This window comes from Pteropus medius, unplaced genomic scaffold (genome assembly GCF_902729225.1).
Source record: "Pteropus medius unplaced genomic scaffold, Ma_sr-lr_union100, whole genome shotgun sequence".
Taxonomy (NCBI): Eukaryota; Metazoa; Chordata; class Mammalia; order Chiroptera; family Pteropodidae; genus Pteropus; species Pteropus medius.
In genome coordinates, this window is record NW_024342474.1 from 11,576,910 (window position 1) to 11,595,941 (window position 19,032).

The 19,032-nt window shown below is 35.3% G+C and overlaps 1 protein-coding gene and 1 pseudogene across 1 annotated transcript in view; one reads left to right on the top strand and one right to left on the bottom strand.

Moving 5' to 3' along the window:
• The window catches only part of LGR5 (leucine rich repeat containing G protein-coupled receptor 5), a 113,724-nt gene that overhangs the window by 56,824 nt on the left and 37,868 nt on the right, over positions 1-19,032 (top strand). The window contains exons 3-4 of the mRNA XM_039866019.1: positions 8,895-8,966; positions 17,291-17,362. Of these exons, the coding sequence (XP_039721953.1) occupies positions 8,895-8,966; positions 17,291-17,362 (144 nt within the window). The remainder of the gene's footprint in view (positions 1-8,894; positions 8,967-17,290; positions 17,363-19,032) is intronic.
• LOC120605122 (uncharacterized) lies at positions 10,024-10,142 on the bottom strand (annotated as a pseudogene).

A 19,032-nucleotide genomic window follows, 5' to 3' on the forward strand; every position in this document is an offset into this window, starting at 1 on the left:
TCTGGGCCTCAGAAGATAATGGAGAGCTGCCCTGCCTGTGTTTTGAGATGTTTCTGTGATTCAAATGAAATGATGATGAAGGAACTTTGGTAAACTATAATTTACATATCGAGCTGTGTTAGTAAAATGAAAACACTTTCAAAAAGCTTCTAAATCCCTTCTTTCTTATTTCATGAGCTTGATTTTGCAGTAATTCCAGGTATCCAGGACTTGAGAAGGACAAGCTATTTCCAGCTATGAGCTTTAATAGATATAGATAACCAATGTAGATAGTTCTTTACCAAATTTTAACATCCTCAGCAATAATTGCATTTCTATTCTACAGTATCTCCTCTAGTTCTCATTATTCTTTCTACTGAGGACTTTATGTTAATGTTTACTATTTAGACACATAAAATATCCTACACTTGGTCCACCAAAGTTTGGTTCAAATGTTAGGAGCTAATGGCAGATTGATCCTAATGCTGATGTCTCCAAATGCCATTAAACTTAGATTGATTGCCTGATTAAATCAGAGGGGAAAATGAATTGTTACCATTTTAAACAATCTAAATTCTTTATTTCCAAGTAAATCTTAAAATCTTCCCAGATTCTAATGCTATTGGAATCAAGTACTCAATTTAGAAAGAGAACATGAGAAGCTCTAGAGAGGTCTGTTTTAAGCTCCTATTGTTCTCTGGCCCTGTTTACTCATATTATGGTTAGCCTCGAAGAATCTTTGTATAAATAGTAGGTATCTATTATTGCAGATAAAATTTGTAATGAGAGATACACCAAACTTCCTGAAAACACAATCTATGCTTGTTACTTCTACTTCCTCATCATATTGCTGAAAATGATGAGAGCTGTCCTGCCTGTCTTTTGAAATTTTTTTCCTCAGGATCAAATAAAATGATGATGATTTTGGTAAATTAAAATTAAAATATTGAGTTGTGTTAGTAAAATGAAAACAACTTCATGTCCATGAATAATCTTTCTGCCTCTTGGCCTTTCACAGTGCTCAATCTCATCTTCATAGATTTGGCAATTGATTATAAATGCTGCCTCTTTGAAACTTTTACTCTAGTGTCATTGCATGGAAGTTATTATACTTCTCTTCCAAATATCTATCCATACAGCTAGATATAAACATTTAGATATCTGTTCTTATGTATGCATGTGCGTGTGTGTGTGTATATATATATATATATATATTTGTATGTGTGCGCATGAATGTGTGTATATATGTATACGTGTGTATGTGCATATATTTTTTTAATATGTACACATCTTTTGTCATGACAATTAGGGCACTATTTTGAAACTGTCCTACCTCTCTCCCTCATGTTCTTTTTCCTTTTAACATTTCTTTCTTCTCTACCCCCAACTCCTATAAAATGTAGACACTCCCCCAATTTCTGCCATTTATTTTATTGTCTCTCTTCTCAGTACTTTTAATTCATTCATTCAACATGTATTTAATAAGAGTGAATAGGACTTGCTAAGGTTCATTCATTCATTCAACAAGTCCCCACCCTAAGGGAGCTTACAATCTAGTTGGGGAGACAGATAATAAGCAAGGAAACAAACATTTATGGTATTTGATGATTGCGATAAAAGTGATGAAGAACACAAACACGGTTAGGTAGAAAATAATTAACAAGGAATAACAAGAAGGGAAAGTCTCTCTAAGAAGATGACATTTAAACTGAGATCAGAAGAGTGAGGAGTTGGTGATCCCAAGAGCTGGGTGGAGTGATTGGCAGAGGAATAATGTGAGCAGAGTCCCTGAGATAAGAAAGAATGTGACTTGTTTATAGCTGGAGCAGAGTCAGGGGTGGGGATGGGTTGGAGAAGAAGGCAGTTTAATCTGGACCCATCAGGCAATGTACAGAATTTAAATAAGAGCAATGAGAAGCCATTGGATGGTGGTATGCAGTTTATTGAAACAATAGGATTTGTGATTTTAAAAGATTTCTCTGATTTCTGTATATGCAAAATAGGTTGAGGAATTATGGAAGCAGAGAGAACCATTAGTAGGCTATAGACTAGTTAGGAGACAACTGCAGTTGTCTGGACTAGAAACCCAAGATTTGAACTACTTTTGTTATATAGCTTACCCCCAAATCGACATTTCTAGTTCAGATCTCTTTTGCCTTTGATTGCTAGACCAGTATTTCTCAAAGTGTGGCCCCTGGGCCAGTAGCCTTGGCACCATCTGTGAGCTTATTAGAAATGCACATTCTGTGCCCCACCCTAATCTAGTGAATCAAAAACTCTGGGGATTGGGTCCAGGAGACTGTCTTTAATGATTTTGATGCATGATAAAGTTTGAGGAACACTACTCTTAGACAGCAGTTCTTAAATTCTAAGTGGTTCTGAGAATTACCTGGGGTGCTTATTAACCACACATTGGTGGGCCCCACCGGAGGTCTTTTTGGCAGGCTGGGGATGGGAGCAGAGGATGTCAAGAGTTTGCTTTTATAATTAATTCTCAAGAGATGCTGATTCTTCTAGTCTAGGGACCACACTCTAGCAATCATCAGCTATCTAAGTGACAATTCCACCTAACCCACCAATATTTTAAAGCAAAACCAAATTCATTGATGCTTCCCCCTCAAATCTTTTTCTTTTGTCTTTCTTGCTTGTCATCACCATTCTGATTATCCAAATTTGTAATTACTGTGTCTATCACTCCTTTTTGTGTCTGTCATTCTTTCTCACCCTCTGTATCAGACAATTTCCAAGTCCTTTCCCAGTTGTTTACTCTATTTTATCACTACCTAGTTCAGGTTCTTATCGTCTCTTGTGGATAACTGTTAAAATACATTAACTAATCACGTCTCCTAATTCTCACAACAATTAATGAATGTATCATTGTCTCTGAGGATGAAGACCATGAAGGTCTCTAGGTGATATTATCAATATTAGACAGTGAGAACTATTTCAGAGTTTCCCACCTTGAATATGCATTAGAATCACCTGGAGCAATTTTAAAACTACAAATTACCAGGGCTTATTCTCAGAGATTCTGATTTAATGGGTCTCAATGGGGACTCAGACGTATTATTTTTGTCAGCTCTTCAGCAGGGCTGAGATCCACTGGGATATATGGAAACATCACAACAGCAGAGGAAGACAGTCAGGGACTCATCAATTGATTGAATGTAGGCACTGAACGGGAGGTCTGAAAGTGAGAGATGACTCTGAGTAAGGTTTTGAGATTAGGTGCCAGGCAACCAATGAGGCACAGTCAATAGAAACGAGAAATTCAAGGGGAACAACTGATATTTTGAAGGCAAGAGGATGTCCAACTGGAAATGTTAGTAACACAGTCAGAATATAAGTCCTGGAGCATGATGAGCCTGTTCTAAAGAGAATGATGGAAGGTTGTTTACAAATAAATGATTGTGGAAGGTGCTGGGACAAATAAGGACCTTGAGAGATGGTATACATTCTGTGTCTCCCAGTGTGGTTCTCTACCTGTATTAAAATCACCTGGGCTGCTTATTAAAAATGCAATTTCCTCAGTCCTTCCCCCAGGAAACTCTAATTCACTAAATCTGGGTTGGGGCCTGGGGCTCTGAATTCTGTATGGCTCCTACGCCATAGCAATGCATGCTGTTTGAGCATCACTAGAGGAAAGAAGAAAAGGTGCGAGGACAGAAACTTGAGGAACATCCACGTTTGGAAGATTTGAATTAAAAAAGGGGCTAAGAAGAAGAAGAAAGACAGACAACCAGTCATAGTGATGAGAGCAGAAAGATTGTGTGGGATCTGGAAGGCAATGGGAGGGCTTTGAATAAGAATCAGTGGACAATGGTTATCTTATTGCTAATACCTTCAATGATGCAGCCATTTCTATCCATGTGCTTTTCTATTTTAGACCAACCTAAGTTCCAGACCACTCTAATTTTAACCAAAATTATGGTTAAAACCAAAGTTTTCGTTTAACTAAAGTAATGCTTACAAATCCAAAATTTGAAGCCAAAATGCTACGCTGAACCAAATTCTCTTGTGTAAACTTTTCTAAGCATGAGCAAATAACTGCCTTTAGGCTCACTTTCCCATTTGTAAAAGGAGTATAATTATGTCACTTGTTTAATATGATTTTTACAATAATTAAATATCACAATGTATATAAAGTTCTTAACATTGTGCCTAGCACTTATAAATTGTTTAATAAAAGGTAAGTACTTCGTGGACATGGACAATAGACTAGTCGTTACCAGAGAGTAGGAAGGAGGGGGAAGAGGGAGGTACAAAGGGTAAAAGGGGTCAAATACATGGTGACAGAAAGAAATCTAACTATGGGAGATGAACACATATGTAAATATATATATGCCTTACTGTTAAAATGTACAGCTGAAACTTATCGAATTTCATTAACCAATGTCACCATTAAATAAATAGATAGATAAATAAATAAATAAATAAATGATAAATAAATAAGGTGAGTACTATTTATATTCCAAAAAGCACTGTACTTAACATATTGAAAGTGCTGAAAGAAATTGTAAATTTAAAATCAATGCATAATGAAAAAGAAATATTCTTCAGCTGTTTCTGATCTAATTATGTAATGAACTGGCAACTGTCTTGGAATCCTTATGCCAGACCTGAAGCAACTGTAGCACTATGACCAAATGTCTTTGGAAACAACATCAAATAATCAATCAATAAATATTGATTTGGCTCCCTGCTCTGGGCAGGCAATAATTTTCTTGACCTTAGGAACCCATAATTGAATCAGGTAGACTACATGCAAAAGAGTAGAAAATTAACCTTTATAGACAGCATTGTATAGAATGTATCTGACAGGAAGGCTGACTGTGGATTGAGTTAATTAGGGAAGACTTCGCAAAGGAGTTGAAAACTGAACTTCATTAGTCTGTGGTTAAAGACACTATAAGGCCATATGCCCACTAAAGGATCTCCCTTAGACATTGAATCTTGAAATTTGAATTGTTTTCTGTCCTATCTAATAATGCAAACAAAATGATAGCTCAGAAATGCGCTGTTTAAGAAAGGAAGATTTTTGGCTGGATTGGACCAATTAGATATGCTTAACTTACTGGGGGAAGGGAGTAGATACCAGTTTTTGAAAACTATAATTTCTTGAGGCATATTAGGAAAGACACTTTTTTCTCTAATGAGAAGGAAAATAGTTGATGGAATGTTAAATCTTGTATCTGAAGCTGCTGAGTAGGCTTCAGCAAACCTTACCAAAGATGAACTCCAGGGGATCAAACTCTAAGTTAGCTGGGCCCTTCCAACCAGCATGGGCATCTTATAAAAGAAAACCTACCATGGCAAGCTCCTTCAATTACAACGATAATGTATTACTGTCATCAGAGTCAAGATTAATAGATTACATCTGACTTTGAGTTTCATCCTACTTGTGTCTAACTCTTTGATGACTCTGACACTTGACTCCTGTATGGATAAACTCAAAACCAAACCTGTAAATGTGATAGCCCCAAAAGCAACAAGACCACTTAGAATCATGAATAGTCAATCTTAATTGACTACTATATTCATCTTTTTCATGTTGTTGTCTTTTGAAAGTCACAAATTACAATATTATTACAGATTTTGCTAACTTTATTTTAGGATAATTTTTTTCAAGTGAGAGTATTTTGACACCAGAAGAGAACAAGAGACTTCAGAAATTTTATGTTTAAGCAATAGTTTACAATTATTTGGTGAATTATACCTAAGAGTGAAATGAAATTCAGAAATACTAACGGAACCACTGAAATTAAAATTGGAAAATCACAGAGCAGGAAAATGTACTAGAAAACTGGAAATAGGCAAATATCATTCAGATCATCAGAATGGAAAAAAGGTGAAAACTACTACTATTAACCCTAATGTTAGCCCTCACCAAATTTCTAGAACAAATTAATTTAGCATATTTAGAATGTGTGCCCTGTAGGTCTCATGTACCTTGTAAAAGTTGGAAAATAAAGCAGTAAGTTCTAGGAGCCAGAATGAATCTGCTAAGTCATCTGAAATGTCTTCTTTTAAGTCATAAAGATTATCACATTCAAATTCATTTTGCTCTGATTATTTAAGTAGCGCTGTTGTTACATAGCTTCCATGCCCTATAATAAAAGACCAGATTACATTTAAATGAAATAGGAAAGTAACAATGTTTTTTGATTTACATAAAACCTATTTGAGCTTTGAGAGCTTTATCTTAAAAATTACAGATAATAATCTTTACTCTACCTCCTGTATAACATGGGAAAGTACTTTTAAAATGTTAGTGATATGCAGTAAAGAAATCTTAGAATAAACAAGAAGGAAAAAGGGAGGGAGAGGGAGAATGAGAGAGAAAAGAATGAGGGTAAGCAGGAAATGTACAGATAATATAAAAACAATTTTAGGGAAGAAAAAGACCTTAGTGAAAAAACCCTATCATTTTTTTTTTTTTTAATAAGTGAAATGAGATCCAGGGAGGTAATGTGACTTGTGTTAAATCTCACAGCAAATTAATGGCAAAAAGAAAGAAAACCAAAAAGGGAAAGAAAAAAAAAATGAAGAGATTGAAGTCAAAGTAGTTCTCACAAGAACTGACCTGGGAGGACTGATAGAATTTGCCAGACTCTCTCACTTAGCTCTGAAAATGCTACTCTGCCTTTGGAATTCGTCTGAAGGGACCCATGTTGGACCATGTTCCCTTACACAGTAATTTTCCCAAGGATCCCAAGCAAGGTCAGGCAACCCCTTCTACTTTCAGTGCTCGGTTCATTTTATCCATACACTTCTCTCTTTCCAAGCCAATGTCCAGAGATGAGGAATCAGGGCCCACATCAGATTGTTCAATTTTGTCTGTCCATTTTAAGAAATGAAGTAATAAAAACCCTTCAGATTACTTTGGAGTAAATTATTATAAAGATTCAAAGCATACATTCTCAAAAATATTTTAGTTAGTTGTTACAACACCAAAGCATCTACTTCTTTATTTGAAGAGAAAAGCATCTACTGTAACTTAATGACTTTTTCCTTTTTATGGCAGTTAAGTCAGTAAAATTAACAATGGTGGGACAATGTGGGCTCTATATATGGAGTAGTATCTTTAAGGATTAAAACTTTTTTATATCATATGAAAAGATACAAAAGTTTTCCTTTGATGTATTTTATTATAGAAATGAAGATCATAAAATAGATATCCCTGTGAAATAATTTTAGAAACAGAGAAAAAAAAATAATACTTCTCAGCCAACTATGTTCTCTAGGGTTGGAACAAAGTTGCTCCGAGATTTGTTAGTTCAATTCAACACGGGAAGGATTTGTGTGCAGTTCTCACTATTGTGTACTCATTTGAAAGTTTTTTCCATATAGTTTATATGTATTTAATTTTAAAATTACTAAAACCATCCCACATGGTAGAGAAATAAGAAAAGAAGGAGGCAATGGTTTCCTTAAATTGTTTTTGTCAATGAAATAGATATATCTTCCACCAGCCCAGCAAATAGCTAATAACGCATCATAAATTCCTTTGCTTTAAGACAAACTCCCCTGATAACACAGGTCAACAGTTCCACAGATAAGTTCTGAATACAAACTCAAGGGGTCAGAAAAGAAAAATAATTCACGTGAAGTGAGTTATGTTTCAGGAAATGTAACAGAAAGGTATTTAACAATACCTAACAATAATTTAAACTAATAACATAAATAAATAAATTTTACGCTCTCCTTTTCATTTCCAAAGTCAATGTCTCAGAAACCATCAAGCTGCTCGATACCATAGCAGCTTTAAGAGTTAAGTCACCATTTCAAGGCTGTGTTCTAGGACTCAAAAGTGTAGTGTTGAAGTTGTGCCTGTGAACACAACAGTTAGGGACATTTTGACTGAAATAACAGTTACTAGCCAGTTTTGTCTGATCAGGTAAGCCATCTGTGATCATCAACCAAGCCTGAATTTATTTTAATTCAATAAGCAACTCTCATGTCATTGTCATACACAATTCATTTACTTCAGTATTATGTATAGTACTTTGGATAACTAATCAAAAGCATGTGGATTATCTACAATATCACCATAAATATAAAATGTTACTCTTTCCTGGCAGCCTACATTTCACTGTGACCTTAATCATTTATCAGGTTGGATTTTTCTTTCTTCTACACCAAATCCCACCACTTCTCGCCATATCCACCATGGCTACACTGCCCCGGCTTCTCCCGTTTAAATTGCCCTAGTCATTTCCATGCTTCCACTCTCGCCTCTATTCTCCCCTCTAAAAAGTCCCCTCAGAAGAACCTATTTGAAACACAGATCTGATCATATCACTCCCTTTTCCAAAGTCCTCATTGTGGCCTCCAAAATCCTGTGTGGAATGGCCCCGGACACCTCCCCAACCTCACCTCCTGCCTTTCTCCCACTTGGTCATTCCACTCCAGCCATACTGGCCTCCTTGAAACTTCTGAACCACACCAGGCACATGCTCACCTCGAGGCTTTGCAATACTGTTCCCTTCACATAGATACCTGCTTGGCTCAGACCTTTGCTGAAATGCCTTCTCAGCAGAAATTTCTCTTACCATCTTGTCTGAAATAATAGCCCATCGGCCTCACAACCACTGCCCATTTCTCCCTATCCTCTTGCCTAGATTTTGTATTTAAAAAAATAATAAGTAAAGGAGAGTGCTTTATATAGTGTATAAGCTATTAGATGATTTATTGTAAAATAGATAATTTATTATATTTCTTCTTAGGCACTTCCTTTGCCAGCTTTTTTATTAGAAATTTATAGAAATTTTTCACAAAACATAAGAAGGTATTTTACAGTTGTTTTTGGCATTTGTGGTTTGAACATAATTGTATTGTATTTTTTAACAACTAAATGAATTCCACATGAAGAGAACTATGCTCACTCTCTCTCTCCTCTCCTTTGAAACCCACAGACGTCTTGCCGGAAACACTTTGACATACATTCCCAAGGGAGTATTTGCTGGCCTTTACAGTCTTAAAGTTCTGTAAGTAAACTGGTGTTATTTGCTATATTTCTGACTAGAGTGGCAAGTGGATGCTAATTAACTTGTAAAGATTGAATTCCTCTAATAAGTTATTTGGAGCCATGGGATAATTTATCTAAATTCAAGTCTACTTTCATTGGTACCACAGAGCCATATTATACCTGTCTGGGTGTGTGTGTAAAAAAAATTCATCGCTCCTTTTCTAACTTTAATATCTAAAATTATTTGCCTCTAAATTACAAAATTATCAACTCAAACTTTTAAAAGAGAATTTCCCTTTCTTTTTGTGTTATGAAGTTGAGGAGAGTTTCTTGAATCATTTTGATCACCAAGTAAATAAATCACTATGATTCTAACATAATGAGATCACATCGTCAAACCATTTGGGAAATTTGTTTTCTTATGATTCACTGAATAAGGATCAGCTGAAAAATACCAAGTTTATGTTCCACTTGAGAAAAGATGTAGAAAAGCTAGTGATTATAGATACACTGAGTAGTTGCTTAATTGAGAAATGTTAATTCATTGAGACTTGTAAAAGTAGGCGTTCTTATTATTTAACGTCCAACTTCCCAATTTGTTTATCAGAAAACTTATTATTATTGACTACCTCCTTCTTCTAGTATGCATTGGTTAATTTTCTTTCAGTTTATTCTCTGTAGGAAGAAAAGAGGCATGTCAGTAGAGAAAATAGACAACACAAATTGAAAGTCATACCACGCTATTTTATCTCAGAAAAAATATTCTGATTTTATTTCCTTTCTTCGAGATAAATGTTATAAACTCTAAAAGGCACTTGATATATTTCTGCACAGTGGAAATTACCTTTCATTGACCTGAGAGATTCATAGGCTATTTAAAAAGTAATTTTATTTAAATTTATTATTTCGTTAAAGGTTAAATTCAACAGCAGAACCATTTTTGGTCAGCTTAGTAATTGGGTTTGGCACTCCCCCGCAACCTTTGAAGTATTTTTGCTATTCGGCAGAAATATCTCTAAGTTGTCATATTGCAAAATCCCAATGTTAATTTACTTTTTTGTTTGTTTGTTTTTTAACGCCTATAGCACCCGGTCTTCCTAGGTGGTCTCCCATCCAAGTACTAACCAGGCCTGACCTTGCTTAGCTTCCGAGATCAGAAGAAATCAGGCATGTTTAGGGTGGCGTGGCCATAGAGGCCAATGTTAATTTATTATGTGGTAGAATTCTGAGTTGTAACACCAACTCCAATACATCTATGTCTCCATAAATGCAGCAAAATATTTATAACCATTCAAAATGCATCACATAAATCAAATTTTAAAAAGACTACTAAGACAATGTTTTTCCTGTGTTGAGCCATGTACCACTAAGTATTTTGGATACTTGTTAAGTTAATTATATTGGAATCTACTATTTTAATTCACTCAACAAAATGCAAATTGGATATACTAAGCTAGAGTGTATATGTGTCTGTCTGCATGTAAAATGTCTTTCCAGCCATCGTAATTATTTATGAATTGTGAATATATATGAATACATATAAATTATATTATATGGCTATCTATTAATTAGATATCAGCTAGCTATTATAATTATATAAAATAATAATTTTGAATTTTTGCATCTTTGTGTTTGAATTACTCAAATTTGATGGATTTTTTCCATGATAACATTTTTAAATTTTCTAATTATACCATTATATATTTCTAATTGTATCATATTACACTAAAGGTCCATAAAATCAAAGATGTTGTCTGTCTTGGCCACTTGTCTATCCCAAGCTCCTAGAACAGTGCCTGAATTATAGTAGACACTTAATAAATATTTGTCAAATGAATGATCCAGATTGATGATACAGAGAGAACAAGGATATTCTAAACTTGTCAACTTTTTCTTCATTTTATATGACATAGACCTAATGCTATATGTTTATCTGTTGTATTCTAAAGAATAAGTTGTTGCTTCAGATCTGATGTGAGCTTCTACCTGCAGGCAGGATTTATTTTCCCAGGACACTTCTGCACACACTTTGCTTCTTCCTGTGGTGCATTTTGCCCAAACTATCCAGAGAGCATTGGACTAATCTTATTCAAAAATGAAAATCATAGGTTATCTCTCAAACTTATCATTTATATGTACCTTTTCCACCAGGAAAAAAGAAAAAGAATTAAGTGTGGTATTCAGTTAAACCTAGTTATCCTCTTCTCACTAATCAATATTTCTTGTCTTCTACAGAGTCAGGGGTTCAGCAAAGCTTGTTGAGTGTGATACTCAAAATGGTATTGAACAAATCACTGTTGGAAATACCACGATCGATAAGTATCATTCACAGCCTAAAGAGCTTATAGTCTAGAGGTAGACTGTGGGATCAAGATAGTGAGACCAAGATAGACAAATAGATTATCTCCAATTCTTCTGGGAAGTGTATCTAGAGATGTGTGCAAGGCACTGTGGAACTACAAAAGTTGGGAAGCATTTAGTCCAGTCTGATAGTTCAGATTTGGATTCCTGAGAGAGATATTTCTCCCAAAGAGATGACATAAGAGCTGAATCTTGGAGCGCAACTGGGAATTAGCCAGACAAATAAGGTGACAGACCGAGGGAACAAATGTGCATATAGATACAGTGGCAGGAAGTACCCAGGATGAATGGGCAGCTCCAAGTAGGTTGGTACTCAAGCATTTAGAGAGTGGAGAGTATCTGGAGAAGAGCTTGGAGAAATAGAAGTGCTCTGGTCTCAGGAATCCTGTATTTTCATGTCAAAAAATCATGGACGTTATTATGTTCTAGGCATGATGAGGAGCCAAGGAAGAGATCTAAGCAAAGGAATGGCATGTTCAGACTTTGTAGTTTAGCTAAATCATTGTCAAAGTGAGGAGGATTCAAGAGGAGCAAGACCCCTGCCAGGAACCGTGTTCACTCTTCTCTTTACTTTTCTGACTTAAATATTAATATTCAAGGAGAAAATTCAATTGCCAAATATTTTGAAAGTATTTTAGTGTTAGAACAATAGTTCTTAACCATAGTGATTCTACCTGCCACGGAGAGTATTGGAAATTTGTGAGAGTATCTTTGGTTTTCCAGATGATTGACATGTAATAATCTTTCCTTTGATGTGCTATATAGCCCAGCATAAAGAATTCTACCACCTTGTACTTGACTTCTGACTGTCTCTCCACACAAAATGTAAATCAATAATACTTTCATACTTAATAATACTGAAAGACTTTACAAGAAATTCTGCATAAGCCTAATAATTTATATAGGAAAAATTAAATGGAATAAATATATCCTCTCAAAATTGTTGAATATTTAATTCAGCTTTTGCATTCTGTCTCTTCCAGGTATTGTGATTTCTAACCTCATATTTAGTTGAAAATGGTGTTCGTGCAGAAGAACAAATACCCAAAATATCACAAAACAAATTAAAGACATATAACCATGGGGATGTAAAACTTCTTTAAAATAATTATCATTAAATTAGCAGGAAATAAGGAGCTCTTGCTGAATTTCATTAACAAAGGTTGCTTTATAAATCTTTCATGTTATGGCCTTTTAAAATTTTTGGAGCAAAATCTATTTTGTGATAATTATATAATGATTTACTTATTTGGGGGTGGCCTGTCACTTTTTTAGCCTTATTCTTCTAGTATCCAACTCTGTAAGGGTGATTTCTTTTTCCAGTTCAGCCTTGATTCCCCATTGCCTGTGGTGAGATATGTTCTCCGGTCCTCTTGAAGTGTTGGAGAACAAATGTTCGCCTCAGCATGTGATGGAATTTGGAGATAGGATAAATATTCCCTGTGATATTTCAACCCTCTCTTGTCCTGAAAGATAGATAATTATTTTAACATTACTCTTATCTATAAGAAACACTCATTTGTAAGAACATTCATGTTCATTTGTAAGAATGTCGCACTTTCTCATTTTCTCCATCACAACATCTATAATTTGTCTTGGCATATTATCTTTATTTTAAGAAGGGTTATTTCTTTCTTTCCCTTATAATACATAGTAAGTGTCTTCTGTTATATATTTTAACTCTAGTTCTAGTATCCATTCCAAACTTCTACTCTCATTCCCCTGTCTTGCACAGAATAATTTCTGATCATGTTATTTCTGTCACACCCTACCTTATTCATTAAAAATTAAGGCAACATCTGACTCATTTATAAAAATGTCTCCTAAGGTTGTCACATCTGAGCATCATGTATAAAACAATATATATATCACTTTGTTAAAAGTGATATATTTCTCCTATATAACACAGAGCAGTACATTATATTGACTTTTTCTTTGAAATGATATATGTAGATAGACTATATTTTATGAATTGTAACTAAGTATAATAAATGAGGCACTGCAAAATATTTATTATTAAAGGGAGAGTTGGGTCCAATAGGATTGAGAACCACAGTGCTAGAGATAAAATGCTGAACAAGACAGGTTTGTCCTTACCCTCATGGAAACTCTCACATGTTTTATAAAGTCCAGAAGTCATTGGAAGAAAGAAATAACTGGTTATATTCTAGCATGGTGAAAAAGATAATATAAAAGTAATATTTGCCTGGGGCACTGACCAGTATAAGGAGAGTAAGGAGGGCGTACAGCAGAAGAAGAAAAAGATAATAGTAATACAATCTATTAAGATGGACAAATGAAGATAGCAACAGCTATCCTTGGCTAGGACTGTTTTATAACAGAAAGCTTGTTACTGTGCTCTCTAGAAGATCGTAAATTCCAAAATATGTAGTCCAGTGAGATGCCGAACCACACTGTCCTCAACAAAGGTTCATTTTCTTGCATAGGCTATTCATTCAGTCAAGAAATGGCTCACCTTCCTGCCATCTGCTACCAGAAAGCCATGTGGAGGTGATGGGTAGAACTAACCATAGAAAGGAAAGGTCACAATTAGCCAAAATTCTCACATTCCTACACAGGTTCTAGATAGAACCTTGATAGTTATTTGATATCTAAACATAGGACAATTAGGCAGAGGGAATATCTGATGATCAAGCTATCGGTTGTTACAAAGTCCCCTTTTGACATATTATCTCATCTCCCTCTGCTTCACTGTCCATACTCTTATTTAGTCTTGTTGGCAAAAAAGGTAACAAAAAAAAAATATTGTACTGTTAGTACTAGAGAGATCTCAGGAAATAAGCACAGGGATGCTGTATGAAATAGTGAATGTTTTAAAACTCTTTGGGGAAAGAAATTAAGACACTATCAAGTTATCCTTTATCTTTAGAAAAAGTGTTTCATTTTCATTTCTTCCCCATATGTGAATGAAAAAAATGAAGTTGAAGTTAAAAGTGGCTAAACCCATATTCAGTTCATGTACATTCTGCTTATAGTCAATGCAGTGAATAAAAAAGTTTTGCAAAAGAAATCAGAGCCATGTTGGGAATGCTTCTGTTTTAAGTGTACTCCACAGTGCTATAAACTCTTTAATTGTTTTGTCTCCCACTGGAATATCTTAAACAAAAACAGAATTTTCTAATTAACTCATTGGAGACTTGTAAGGTATATAATGGAGACAATTTGCTCTTATTTTGTCATTTGAAAGTAATTAAACAAAAGTTCTTTATTTAGGGAGAGATCAGGACTTAGTGACTTTTTAAATTATATTTTGGTGTTTTACTATAGAAGTAGTTAAAAAATTAAACTGCTGGGACATAGGTCAGGAGTAGCTTTAAAAGTTATTAACAAAACTCATTTAAGTTCCATTTTCTGAGGCTAAATATATAAAACTACTGAGAAAGTTTGCAACTATATAAGGAAAACCATCTATAAATCTCTTATTTTCTACTCCACCTTTCCAATATTTTAGGAAGACCACATTTTAATAGTTCCACTGCTTGATGAGCAAAGCCTAAAGGACAATTCAATACACTTTCTGCCAGTAATATATTACTTACAAAGTTTAGACATCAATTAAATCTATTACCTGTATCTTATTTAAATTCATCATTCAATGAATGACTTAGAAAACATTTCTTTAAAGTTAAAATTATTTACTATATTAAAACTACCTGAAATGACATAGAAATGTAAACTTTTAATATTCAGGTAAATTTTGCAAAATATGGTATTTGAGCAACAATTTTCTCAATTCCCTAACTGATAAGTGAAGTGTGAGATCTCCCTAGTATTTGACTTTGTTCATAAGGAATCAACACATTTTGAGATTCTTAATTTATGAAATGTTAGTTGAATTCAAGTTTAACATAATGAAATTACTGGAGTAAAACCATTGTAATACAAGTGACAGAATTATATTTTTTAGAAAACAGAATCTCAGCCATGGTGAGAAAAACATAAATTTTATGATCTCTAAAATTTTTTTCACATCTATTTCTATGTGAGCCTGTAATTGAGTATATGACAGTATTATAAACACCCTTAAGTTTTAACTCTCAAACAACTTATCAATCAGATAATACTATTCTATTCCCATTATACAAATAAAAGACCAAGGATCAGGGAGGTTAAGTGGTTTGCTCACCAAGACTTAAAACTTAGAACTTATCTCCCACCTCAGTGTAGCCTCTAGTTCAGGTTAAAATATTCTATTAGAGATACTTAGCACAGCATAGGGTGTGTGATGTCTTGCTCAGCAACACCAACGTCACCTGGGGTTTGTAGAAATACAAATTCTCTGGCCCCTACCCAGACTTAAATCAGAAACTTTGGGGGTGGGGCCAGCAGACTGTGACTTAATCATCCTTCCAGTGGATTCTAATGGGCCTTAAAATTTGAAGACCCCTGGCATGGGTTTGTTTTTGCTGCTGCTGCTGCTGCTGATGATGATGATGATGATGATGATGATGATTTTATTTCTCAATTAAAATGTCACATCTAGTACAATCTCACTTTACCACTAGTTTTGAAAAGGGATTCATCAATTCATATTGTAAAAGGCCAAATTTTATTGAGTGCTCACCATGCAACAGGTAGTGTTCTATATATTTTCACTCATGAGACAGTCACAATAAGCCCTGGGGTGGAGATTGGAGGGCATATAATTACTAGTAACTGAGACTTGGGGAGATTGGGTAATTTCCCTCAGGCCACAGGGAAGAGGTATTTAGATTCAAGAACCCATGGCCTTCACCAGATCTTAATCATACAATATACCATACGACCTAAGAATTTGTACATTCAGCAAATATTCCTCAAGAGAATGCTGCCAGGTACTATGGAAAGTACATCAAACTTTGGAGTTAGACATACCTGGGGCTGAATCCCAGCTAGTCATCTAATGAAAAGAAACTTCAATTGTGGAGATGAGAGAACAAGGCAAATTGTTTCTGAAATCCAAATATAAATTTGTGACCTAATAAGTAGAAATAGTTCTGTAAAATGTCTGCTTTTCCAAAATTGTCTTCTGCTTCTGGCTTATGTGGACCATGAAATACTAGGATTGGGGGAGGGAGAGCTTGCAAAATTATTGTTATTTTATGAATAAGGTAGCAAAATAATGGGAATTTTTCCCATGCTATTTCCCCACTAGCAATAATATGTATTTATTATATTGTTGCCAGGTGTTTTCATTCTGTAGTTCTCATGTTCTGAAAAGGACAGTGGAACCCAGGCAAGCAAAAGTGCAATTCCTCACAAAAAGAATTTAATTTACATCAAAATATGACCGTGCACAAGAAGAGAAAAAATCTTTAATAGCCAACTATGTTACCTTTATTTCTATTTTGTCTAATCTATGTAGTCTCCAGAGTGATCCTTTAAAAATATAAATAAGATCCCATCATTTCCCTCTTAAACCCCTCAACAAGAGTTTCTCATCACACTTAAAAGGAAGCCTTATCCGTGAACTGCAAGTCCTCCATGAGATGGCCTCAGGTTCCTTCTCCCAACCTCTTGCTCTCACTCATTCCTCCTCAGTCACAATTAATTCTTTGCTGCTCCTTTAACAAGTCAGGCAAGCTCCAGCTTCAGGGCCTTGGCACTTGCTCTTCCCACTTCCTTAGTAACTCTTCCCGGATATTCACATGATTTGCTCCCTGATTCCATTCTGGTCTCTACTCAAATATCAGCTCCCCAGAGAGACCGTCCATGACCACATTTAAAATAAAAATCTCACTCCTTGTCATCATCTATCCTAAATCCATATTTTGTTTTTTCATTCGTAGTACCTATCATTTGTCTCATGTTATATACTCACTCATTAATTTTAATTATCTGTCACTCCCCAAAGGCCAAGGTTTTGTCTGATGCTCTGTCGTTTGCTTAAATCTGTAGCAGTGCCTGGCACCACTATGGCCAGTTATTGTTAATTACTGTGAACTTTCTTTAATGTTTTTCTTTATTTCTTTTAACGTACAGAATGCTGCAGAATAATCACCTAAGGCAGGTACCTATGGAAGCTCTACAGAATTTGCGAAGCCTTCAGTCTCTGTAAGTATTGTTGAAGTTGCAAAATGTTCTCAGGATCAGTTTGGGAAGAAGCACTGAAATGTCCAAATGACCATTTTAGTAAATTCCTTGGTTGGGGACCCTACCTAAATAAGTTGTGAATGAGAGATTTCATTAGAGCAACAGTTCTTCGCATTCTCCTTAAACAGTATGTGTGGGAAGGACCACACATAGTTGAAGTTTGGGATTTCAGTCCAGACACTTAATCGCAACACCTGCAGTCAAGGCCTCTTCTACATACTGGTTTCTCCAGACAAAACACGTACTTTCAGGATCTTGTCCTACATTCCCTTGTAATATTTAGCTCCTGAATTCAAATCAGGAGTAATACTTTCTCCTTTTATCTAGAAAAACTCCTTTTATCTAGGATATCACAACCTAGACATCTTGGCATCTTCAATGTATTCTGTTTTTAGATCATTTGAGCTGCCTTGAAATAAAATTTGTTGAGTGAGAGTAAGTTCTGTATGTACATCAGGTGTCCTCAAATCAATAAGCTAAGATCTAATCGTAAATCTTAGAGCTTTACTGTACAGGTCTACGAACCAAGAGTTTCCCCATCAACACACACAGACATGCAAACAACCCCACAGGTACACACACCACACATAGACACATACAGCACACAAACATACACAGCAGTGATGTTGGTGTTCCCTACTCAGAATCCACAACTTTTTAATCAGGAATTTCCACCCTCCACTGATTTAAAACCTCTGAATAAATGAAAATTAATTAATTAGCTATTTGGAAGCTTGAGTCGTGAGCAATTGTTTACAGTAATTATTTGGCAAGACTCTGCTGTGAGTACTGGTCAATAAATCTTCATCGAATCAGAATGTGAAAGAGTTTACAATATATTGCATGATTTCTAATATACATGTGTGTAATACATGCTCTCATCTTACTCACATTGGAGGTCATCTGTCAAATAAAACACTGGCTTCTGGTCTAAAATGATGAGGGTGATAAATTCATTAAAAAAAAAAAGACAAATAAATATTGCAGACTCTAGTCGAAAATCACTGTAAAAAATCCACCAGTGAATAATTACATATAGTTTGCTGAATACCTTTTACTGAGGTGACACGAGAGCAGGAGAAACATGAGATTCGAAGATGATACTTTCCTCCTTTGATCTTTTTTTCTTTTAATGAAAGCAAATCTGTGCTTGAGACCATTTTAAGCTTTTCACTGCAGCCAAACAAAGTGACTTCCTAGGTTTTCACCAGCCTATAGATAAACAAGCCCACAAGGGCCCCTTTGTGGCATGGGATAGGTCTGTGGCGTTTTCAGGAGCAACTTCATGACATCACAGTATCACTCCTTTGTTGCACAGGCCTTTTCCTGAAGGAAAGGAGCAGCCAGAGAAGCAATACGTTTTCCAGTGGGGTTGTCTGTGTAAGGGCACGGGGTCTAGTAGCTGAATTGAAAGCAAGATAATAGCAGTAGCCAATAGGAACTTTAAACAGCTGTGAGGCAGGCAGAAGATAGAAGGATAAGCGTTTGTAACCAAAAGCCACTATCAGCTGAAAGAAGATCACAAACAGAACACACACAGAAGTGAACTCTTTGAGAAAAAGAAGACCATGAATCTTTTGTTCACTCGAACTGGGTGGTGCCTCTCTGATAAAGGTGTTCAGATTTAGTTT